We start from the raw sequence: 10,400 nt of genomic DNA, 5'->3' as shown, positions 1-10,400 counted from the left end.
TATAGGCGATAATACAACATGAGATATCTGAAGAACAAGACGAAAGTAAAACAAGGACCAAGAGGTCTCTACCGAAGAGGAACTACCTGACCAACAACAACAAAATATCACTGGTACTTAAGTTATTTTACATCTCACAACAATTGACTCTTGTGTTAATTTTTTTGTATAGAAAAATATAGGTGGATTCTAAATTTTAAATCAATGGATACATAGTATTACCGTTCTCATATCCTTTCCGATTCATGAAAAAAGAAGGATATTTTTTTCTAGGATAGAAACTCTACACCTAAATGGCACAGGGCGGAGTTGTAACCTAAGATGCATACAAAATTAGATTCTAAATTTTTGAACTTATAATTTTTTAATATGTATCATACCCTCAAATTTAGTTATGCACAATTTTCAGGTGAGCCTGGGCTCAACAAAGTCACAAGTGTAGACAATTTTTTGAATAATTTTGATTGTGCTTTAAACAACAATTACGTCAATTGTGGCTCAAAACTTTTGAGAAGGGATGAAAATGATGGAAATTACCATATCGTGCAAGGAATACCAAGAAGTAAAAAATTTCATTCCATCAACAACCTCTATAAGGTAATTCATATATACATTATGTCTATTATATTTTCCTTACGTTAGCATTAAGTATCGTTGAACAACAATTTGCTCCTTTAATTTTGATCCTTAAATATTTGACAAAATAAAAGAAATTGTTAAACTTATTTTGAATATATCTCATATAGTTTCCTTGCATTTCACAGCGTGTTAACAGGCTGTCACCTGTTGAAGATGAATATAATTGGAATCTTTTGAGGGAAAAAGATTCATCGAAAGATTCCAATACGAACCGCTTGAAAAAAGAAGACTCAAGTAACAAAAAGAACTTTGGTAGTAAGAGAAAATGTAGAGAAAACTAAAAAGGCAATGGAGAAAAGGATGGTATGACTTAATAGAGAAAACTAAAAAGGCCAGCTTAAATGAGTTAATAAATTTTCTGAGACCGACTGAAATCATCCAATAAAGGTTAAATTAAATTTAAAAAAATTGAAGTTAGATTACTATTAGACATAGAAATATATTATTTCCTTTTTGAGACGAACGGAAAATGAAGTATCAAATAAATTGAGACGGTAAAAATACAATATAATAAGGACATGATTATACATTTACTAAATGTTGATTGAATTAAATGAAATGGTACTACTAGCTTTATGATACAACATTAGACAAAAATTGCCATATAAGGTCCCTCTTATGCTTTCCTTGGTCCTTATAAGGAATTTAAGGTTACTATACAAATTTACTATATCCCCACAAAGGTAGGGCTAACGGTTGCGTACATCCTAAGTTGTACCCGATCCTACATGTGGAATTACACTGGATATATTTATATTAACTATATTCAGCTCTGGAGGAACTTCCAAGGGCCTGTCCCAGTTCCTATCCTGCAAACCATGAAGCAAAAAATAAACAAATTATGCTTCTGAATCCCATGGTCGCCTTAATAGCCTGTTTGGCCAATCTTTTGAAAAACTGAAGTGATGATTTTCTTACAAAAACAGTTATTTTAGAGAGTTGACGTGTTTGATCAAGCTTTTAGGAAAAAAAAAAAGTAAAGAACTTTTGGAGCCCTAGGTCAGACACAAATTATTGCTTTTAATATTGCAAAGGCATAATAATTAATATGTGATAAATATGCCATTTAACTTGGTTTCAGCTGACATTTATGCCCTCCAACTTTGCATGTGCACAAGTAGGCACCTAAACTTGTATAAAATTGAACAAGTAGAGACATGTGTCCTACGTGACATAATACACATAGGACGCCACGTTGGTCACAAAATTGTCATGTAGGACGCCATGTATGACGAATGTGTTCATTTCTTCAATTTTATACAAGTTTAAGTGTTTACTTGTGCACACCCAAAGTTAAAGGTCATAGTTGCCTGTTGAAGCCAAGTTAAGAGTCATGTTTATGTATTATGCCTATTGCAAAAGTGTTTTTCAATTGATTAGTCAAACACTAGCTGTTATTCTCCAAAAGTACTTTTTCGAAAAGCAAATTTTGGAAGCTTGGCCAAACAATCTATAAGTCTTGGTTTTTCGGATACTTACCTTCCGAAGCCAGCTAAAGCTCTTAAGCTCATATAGATGGTTAGAGCTACCCAAATTCCGATATATCCATAATTTGATGAAAGAATAAGAAGGAATATAATGCTGAAAAGAGCCACTGTAAGCTGCAGATCAAACATGTTCATATCAATAAACGTTTAATTACTTCGATCAGGATGAATTACAAAAAAGTTGGCAATATCCTCGGAACATCACGAAGAAAGAGTTCTTCAAGAAAGTAATTCTCTATTTGGAAATGTGTTCGTAGTTGTGTGTGAAGACGGGAGTAGAGGTGGTGGTGGTTTGAGGACATTTATTGAGTTGAAGTGCGAGTGTGAGTGATTTAAATGCAGTTGACACCTATGTTGCTCAGACTCTCCAAAAATGTTGTCAGATCTTCAAAAGATGCACTACTTTTGAAGCATCTGATGCACACCCTTCGACATTTTTGAAGAGTCAGAACAACATAGGTTGAGACTAATGTGGCAACACTATAATCTTTTACAACGTAAAAGGGAAGTTCATACCTATTGTGAGCAATAGTATGTTTATTATGTGTTGACAGCAAGAAATGAATATTTCGAGTGAGCTTACCATCGAGTATGCAGAATATGCAAAGTCAGACGCGCCAAAGTTTACACCATCGAAGACAAAAGCCAGGCAATTGATTGGTTGAGTTGCTGCAACAAACTGAAATTGGAAGAAATGGTTCTAAGTTCTGAACCAAGTCTTTTACTGTAAAAGATTTGTAAATGTATCAACGACGTGTGTATATATGGTGTGTACCGGAATTCCAATGCCAATTAGGTTCAGGACATTGACATCTTTTGTAAATACTCGTGCTCCGTAGTGTAAACCAATTCCAAGAACAAGTGCTAGTACAAGTCCTAGGACTACTCCCAACTGCACGTTTTCAAGAACTAGTTCGTTACTAGCTCATTCGCTATTAAAAATATGCTCGTATATATGAATACTCTGCTATTGAATAACTTCTTAGTACCTGTAACACCCTTGATGCTGTTGCAGTACACCTATTGAAGTCCTTTTGAGCAAATGCACTTGCTAGTATCGCCTGAAAGGGGAAAAGGAACGTTGAAGTTTACGCACATAATATGATGAAAGTTGATGCTTTCTCGTGGTGGCGAATATGAAAGTACTAATGTGTTTCACTAGAGATATCTGAAACAATATACAGTCAAACGTCTCTATAACAACATCGTTTGTCCAGATCTTTTTTGGCAGTTATAGCGGAATGCTTATATAGAGAACTTATAACATAACATAAGATGAAAGAACGGTTCCACAACAAACATGATTGTTGTAGTGAAATGTTGTTTGAGAAGATGATTGTTATAAAGAGGTCTGACTGTCGAAAACATGTGATATATCGATCTGGTTAGAAATTGTTCTGTCTTTTCCTCTGTCTCTTTAGCTTATTTTGGACAGCCGAAAAGTATTGATGGAGGAGATTACACGTCTTACCTGCCCAGCGACAGCTAATCCATCAGCTAGAAGAGATGTAGCTAGCCAAATCTGCAAGCAGACCTGAAATGCAGCCATTTGTGTCGGTCCTAACCTTGCAGCCAATGATGCAGCTAATGTTACGCAGAATGTTGCCGCTATGACCCTCACTAACAACAGGAAGCCTGGAATTAGGAGATAAAAAGAAGAAAAAATCAGTTAACTTCTTTACGAGTACGAAAGGTGTATTTTAGAGTTGGCATGTAAGTGAAAATTCATTTCTAGACAGAAAAACAGAACGAAATCTGATGAACGGACATGGTTCAACATTTTAGACAACAAATGGACGGCGAAAGCTCAGAAGGTTAGATATATCAGATCAACATAAAATAGTCATCGGAGTACCACCTTACTGCCTTAAACACATACTCCACGATAATATCAAATGTAAGAAATCATGTTTCTTTGATGATTTCGTGTTGAAAATGTAGTAAAAGAAATCTTTGGTGTTCTCGAACCAGAGATCTTCTTGAACTAGCATCAGTAGGCCTTACAACAACAACATACAACATACCCAGTGTAATTCCACAAGTCGGATCTAAGGACCCCTACCTTTGCGGGAGTAGAGAGGTTGTTTCCAATAGACCATCAGCTCGACAGACAAGAAAAGAATTCGAAACATAGTAGCAAGAAAGTATGACAGCAAAATAGCAAGTGAAGCAACAAATAGTACTACACATAGAAGAAGAAAAAGAAGCGCGATAACTAAGACACTTAGTAATGAGGATTCGATACAAAAATGCTTCTTTTGATACAATAAGAATGTGACTTAGGGAATTCGAGAGCCTCGTCCTAACGTAGTTTACAAAAGCAAGAAAATCCTTACCATTCGTAAGAAATCGAGCAAATTGAAGATACTTGAGACTAGGAGGTACGATATCAACCTTCTCCAATAGTCTCAAAAACAGTATAACTGAAATTAGGTACCTATAATACAAATTTTCAAGTAAGAACATCTTTCCAACAATTCGCAAACTCTTTAATCAGTGAAACTGTTGCCTCATGATTTTATTTATCATGAGGAGAGACTAGAATCTACTCACTGAGAAATTACATGAGCGATTGCAGCACCTCTGACACCGAGATGGAAAACGAACATGAATATAGGGTCCAAAATTATATTAGCCAAATCACCAGCCACTGTATGATATGTCAAAACACACACAGGAAATTAAAAGGTGGAGTCAGACTTAGGCCATGTTTTTTAATTAAAATTAAGACGTTTGAATCTGAAAGCACGATGTGTACTAAGATTTTGTTGTTTGAATCTAAATACACATCCCTAATTACTTACCAGTAGCAAATAGTGGAGTTTTCGTGTCTTTAAATCCTCGAAATACCCCTTGCATAGCTAGTGAGAGAAGAACTGCCGGTGCACCAAGTGACCTCAATCTCAGGTAATCTTGAGCTGGTTTCGACATAGGTGAGCCCTGTAAAATGATCAACATACAACCAGAAATTGACACTATGAGAGCCTCTCAACACCCCTTCACCTAATTCCGCAAAAACGAGATGGAAAAAGTAAAAGAAAATGACACCAAAGGGTTGGAAGAAGGATACAAGAATCTAAATTAGAAAAAAAATACTCATTCCGTCCCAATTCATGTGACACTCTTTCATTTTTAGTCCGTCCAAAAAAGCATAACAATTCAACTCTGTTCTTCCCATTTTACCCTTAATGAGATCATTTATAGACACACAAATTTCTACTAATTGTTTTAAACCACAAGTTTCCAAAAGTCTTCATTTTATTCTTAAACTCTGTGCCTAGTCAAACATCTTCACATAAATTGGGACTGTGGACGGAGGGAGTAAGAAATTACGTACTCTTCCCTCTCTGTATATGAAGAGATCAACTTACAGGTTTGACTCCCATGAATTTCAATAAAGGCTTTGCTCCGGCGATAAGAAATACTGCTTGAATGATGCCAAGAACAGCACCAATGATCAATGCAGATGACGCGGATGGAATGTGTCTCTTTTCAGGCTTAGATTTCACTATTTCAAAGCTCGTAACTATCTTTTCGGACTTGCATATACTCTCTGTAGAATCTGAAGGTGAATGAAAAGTTGAAAACATAGTGTCATTATCAAAAAAGCAGAACGGAAACATGCACGTGAATCATTTCTCGAGTGTGTAACATAGCTACTTATTTTCAGTTTTAACACTTCTATCCAAACACATAACTGCTTAAAAAGCGTGGATTTTCACTTTCCAACATACCATTTTTAGGTAATAGGCTTTTGCTTTCACTCTTTGACGGTGAATCGGTTTCAAATGCTTCAGCATCATCTCCTTCATTCTTCTCCATACATTTATCATCTTGCATGTCTTCGTTTGAGATTGCATCTTCCTCCGCGACAAAAGAAGTTGTTACGCTGACCAGGGGAAATATTGCAATCTTAGATGCTTGATTGAATACAGCAATTGAAACTCCTACAGCAGCCTGTTCAATCGGACCTGTTTCGAACGAAATTCGAGTTTATTTTTGATGATCTTAAACCTGTTTTGCTCAACAGCCATCTTAGTTTATAAGTCTAACTTATGTGCCACAATACTACTCATGAGTTCTGCTGAACTCAGTAACTTTGGCTCACTCTATATTTGTGTTGAAGAGTCAAAACTACACCTCAAGTATCTCGATATTTTGAATTTCATACCTGAACTATTGGGAAATTCGATATTTTGAATTTCATACCTGAACTATTAGGTAAACGAATTTCCTAGATTAACTATCAGCAAATGTGTAACGACCCAAGATATTTTGAGTTTCATACCTGAACTATTAGGTCTACGAATTTCCTAGATTAACTAGGAGCAAATGTGTAACGAGCCAACCCGCTAATGATATTGTCCGCTTTTGTTCTATGCCCGCACGGCTTTAAAATGCATACCTAGTTGGTAAGGTCTGCTTACTTATATACCAACACCTCTACTGTGTTTTTGCAGATGTGGGACTTCTAATCTTAAGTTGGGGCGTCACAAAATGTTTATCAAACACACCTCTACCTGAACGATGTAGGAAAAGGGAATAACTGATAGTTAAGTTGTGTTATGATAAATAGTTGACGATAGTTCATGTAGGAAAAATGAACATCTGATAGTTCATATAGACTCTTGATCATTAACTCTTTCATTTAACTGTACAAATAATCTATTCAGAATCCATTAATCGAAACAAAATTGTGATCCAAAAGTCGGACCACGTAAAACTAAAAGTCCTAGCTCCACCTCTAATAGCAAGATAATAGGAAAACAGAAAATTTTGTGAAGTTGATACCTATATGGCCAATAAATGCTGTATCAACTAGAGATGCAATTGGATCTGCTGTTAAAGCTAGTGCAGCAGGTAGGGCAATCCTTCCTATTTCTTGTCCAAGTTCGTCCAATTTAAAAATTGATCTGCTCAAAGGAAAAAAAACAAGGGGACAAAGTTACACATTTGGCCATCGATCCAAAATAATTACATCCACTTATTTTGTTTAAAATATGCATATTATACATTTGTCGGCTATTATTTAAATGTCCTCTCTTCCATGTAGTACAGGACTATGCTACTCAGACTCTTCAAATATCGCAATTAAAATATAAAAAATTAGCGCTGGATAAATTTTATAGCTAAACAACAATAACAACCGAAGAATCCATGGCTAATCCTATTTAGCAACGGATTAGCTATGGATTATCTGAAAAATCTGTTAGTTACAAGCATTTTATCTATGGATTATATAATTTTTCTTGTAGCCATAGAGTGTGTTCGTCACGAGTGCGATAACATTTTTAAAGGGTCCGAGCAATATTATTGGGATGGCACAAGGATAAAAATGAGGGAAAAAGCACATTAATTTTATCATTTTTTACATGTAAAGTGTGTATAAACCTTTTAAATTAAATGATAAATCTTAAAAATTTTGACCAAGAAGATGAAAAGGAAATTAAATGGCAAAAAACTTTACCTTATATCTCTGAAAAATATGGAGAGTGGGCTTTTAACATCCTCTCTACATGAAACTTCTTTTTCTTCCATACTTGTATACTGCAAAATGGCAAATTCTCAATATAGAAATATATATAAGGATACCAACTACAATAAAACCTTGGAACATTTTATTTTATAAAAATAATTCTTTAACGGTGTTTGACTGAACATAAAATTTAAGAAAAACATAAGTCATTAAAAAATTTACGGTGTAAATAAAAAAGTAAAGTTAAATTGTTAATACTGAATATAAAAATGTGTTATTTTTTTTATATTGACTAGAAAAGAAAGAGTGTGACGGAAGGAATAATTTTTTCTAAGTGAGGTACTATCTGTTTTAATTTAATTATATTTTTTGTCACAAAGTTCATAGAATATTGAAATCATCAATTTGAGGTTAACATGAGTCCAGATTGTACTTCAAGAGGATACAACCTGCCTAGTTGACATCTGTTTTTATATTTTGAATTTCCATTAAATAGTTGACATGTACCAACAAATTTCTTTCTTAAATTAGGTATAAAGTACTCTTTTTATTTTAATTTATGTGAACGTTTTTGAATTGTTACGGAGTTTAAGAAAGAAAAAAAAAATTTAAAATTTTATGATTAAAAAATGTCATAGAGATTTCTGTGACTATAAGTCATTTCAGTAATAACTTTTTAAATTTTATGCAAATTCACTAGGCAAGATGTGCAGGGCTAGTTTATTTTTTAATAATAAAATCAAAAGGAAAAAACAAGCAAGATGAATTATGTTTTACCTTACGAATCCTATTGAGGCATAAAAATAGTTAAATAGAAATTTAAAATCAAAATTTTGACTAAATATGAAAAAAAAATCATATTTTTTGTGATTGACAAGAAAGGAAAGAATATTACATAAATTAATTACAGTATGTTATTGAGAATTTTTTTGTATGAATATGTAAATTCAGATGGAATGAAATAAACTTATTATTAGATTTAGAGACTAGAGATAATATAATTACTACATATTTTTATTTCTGCAAAAAATATATGCATCTTTCAATCTCAAGAAATTGACAAACCTTAATGGAAAAAAGAAAAAAAAGAAAAAAAGAAAGAGAGGACATATTTTAAAATTTAATGAAGAAATGATTTTCCCCCCCAAAAAAACCTTTCAATGCACATCTCCCCATTTGAGGGACTAGTGCAACACATGATGATATAAATAAGTAAAATGTTTTTTGTTTTTGACAATATACCTTTTTTATGGCGATAGTTCATTCTGGTTCTGTCGACAAACTTCTTTTCTATTATCTTCCAACATATGAACAAGTTAATGTAACTCAACTTTTATAAATAAAATTCAATAATACTTAGTATTTCTGGCTCGCGCACTCGCCTCTATCTCTAAATACTCTTGTTAATGTTGGAGTTCCGAGGTCATGGTAGCTACGAACCTTCTGGGTCTTGCTCTCTTTCTTTTATACTTCTACCTTTCTATAGTAACTTTGATACAATTTATTTGTTTCTTTGTTGTGTAATAATATGTTTTTTTTACAACAAATATCTAAACATTATTGTATCTTTGGTTAAACGTAAAATCTGGGAAAAGTGGTGTTTGGCAATGGTTGTAATTAACTAACATTAGCTAAATACTGTTTTCACCTTGATTAAAGGAAAGTGACATAATTTATGCGTTTAAATAACAACATAAAGCTAAAGTAAAAGGAAATTATTATTCTCCTAGTAAAAACAAGAGAAATATAGTAGGAAAAAAAATTGTGAAGGTAATTGGAGATAATCTTTTGACTTTTCATTCAAACTTGGGTTAATAAGAATAACAAAATTAGCTCATAAAATCATAGTCAGCTTAATTCACTTAGGCTTGGATGGGTTAATGATCCACTTAATTCAATTCGTTTTGATCCGTATATGTATATTCTTTTAATAGAAGCAATTAAACAAATTATTAAAAAAATTATTAAAAAAACAAAGAATTAAAGATTTAATAAGTTGGACAAGTTGGTTAATTTAGTGGTTATTCCTAGTATTTCAAAGAGAATCTATTTTCATCATGTGTTTTTCTAGTGAATTAGTTGAGTGGAAATATCATATTTTATAACACAAATTTCTGTTAATTTATGGTAGGGAAACCTTTGTTTCTAGTAACGTAGGACCCCAAATTGGATTTAGCCTTATTCCGTTTTTAAATAGCTCGTATATATATATATAACAAAAAAAATTCATAAGTTGTTGTCAGAGATGAATTTTGTTGTTTATCTATATAGTTTATCCGTCACTAATTCTTGTTTCTTTAGTAGTGACATTAGTAACAATTCATAACGTTGGTTCCTTATACTTTTTATTATTCCTTGTTCTTCCGTTATCATATTATTTTATTTTAATTACTATTCTTTTTTTTTTCAAATGCTTTGTCATCATGCCTTGTTCAATATATTTGCATTGGTTTCTTTGCTCCTGTTATTTTCTTGAGCATTGGAAACAACCTCTCTACCTCTTAAGATAGAAATACGATTTGTGCACAGTACCCTCTTCAGACATCACTTGTGTGATTACGTTACGTATGTTGTTGGTATTATTAAGAACAAATTATCTTGCCAGAGCAATTTATTTATATACTTTAGATAAATGACTTTGCTCATTTGTTATTTAATTCTCTCACATTATTACAAACTTCATGTATATCTTTTATTTATTTTATTTGGGATAATACATATATTTGACCTTAAACTTGGCTTCAAATTTTAACTTTGACCTCCCACCTTTAAAATGCACAAATAAAAACCTTAACTAT

At 32.9% G+C, this 10,400-nt stretch overlaps 1 protein-coding gene across 1 annotated transcript; it reads right to left on the bottom strand.

Annotated features, from left to right (window-relative positions):
* Window positions 1-1,139: 1,139 nt before the first annotated feature.
* On the bottom strand, window positions 1,140-7,664 carry LOC102593991 (protein DETOXIFICATION 42-like). Its single transcript, XM_006366476.1, has 13 exons — window positions 7,594-7,664; window positions 6,918-7,039; window positions 5,861-6,097; window positions 5,498-5,688; window positions 4,931-5,066; window positions 4,680-4,776; window positions 4,463-4,563; window positions 3,598-3,761; window positions 3,116-3,187; window positions 2,902-3,018; window positions 2,710-2,805; window positions 2,119-2,240; window positions 1,140-1,448 (listed from the first exon to the last, which is right to left on the bottom strand). The coding sequence occupies exons 1-13, from the start codon at window positions 7,662-7,664 to the stop codon at window positions 1,406-1,408; spliced, it is 1,569 nt and encodes a 522-aa protein (XP_006366538.1). The 3' UTR covers window positions 1,140-1,405.
* Window positions 7,665-10,400: the final 2,736 nt, after the last annotated feature.

Source organism: Solanum tuberosum, unplaced genomic scaffold, assembly GCF_000226075.1.
Source record: "Solanum tuberosum cultivar DM 1-3 516 R44 unplaced genomic scaffold, SolTub_3.0 scf00640, whole genome shotgun sequence".
Classification (NCBI taxonomy): Eukaryota; Viridiplantae; Streptophyta; class Magnoliopsida; order Solanales; family Solanaceae; genus Solanum; species Solanum tuberosum.
Note: the sequence above shows the minus strand (reverse complement) of the source record. Positions and strands in the feature narration are given on the sequence as shown.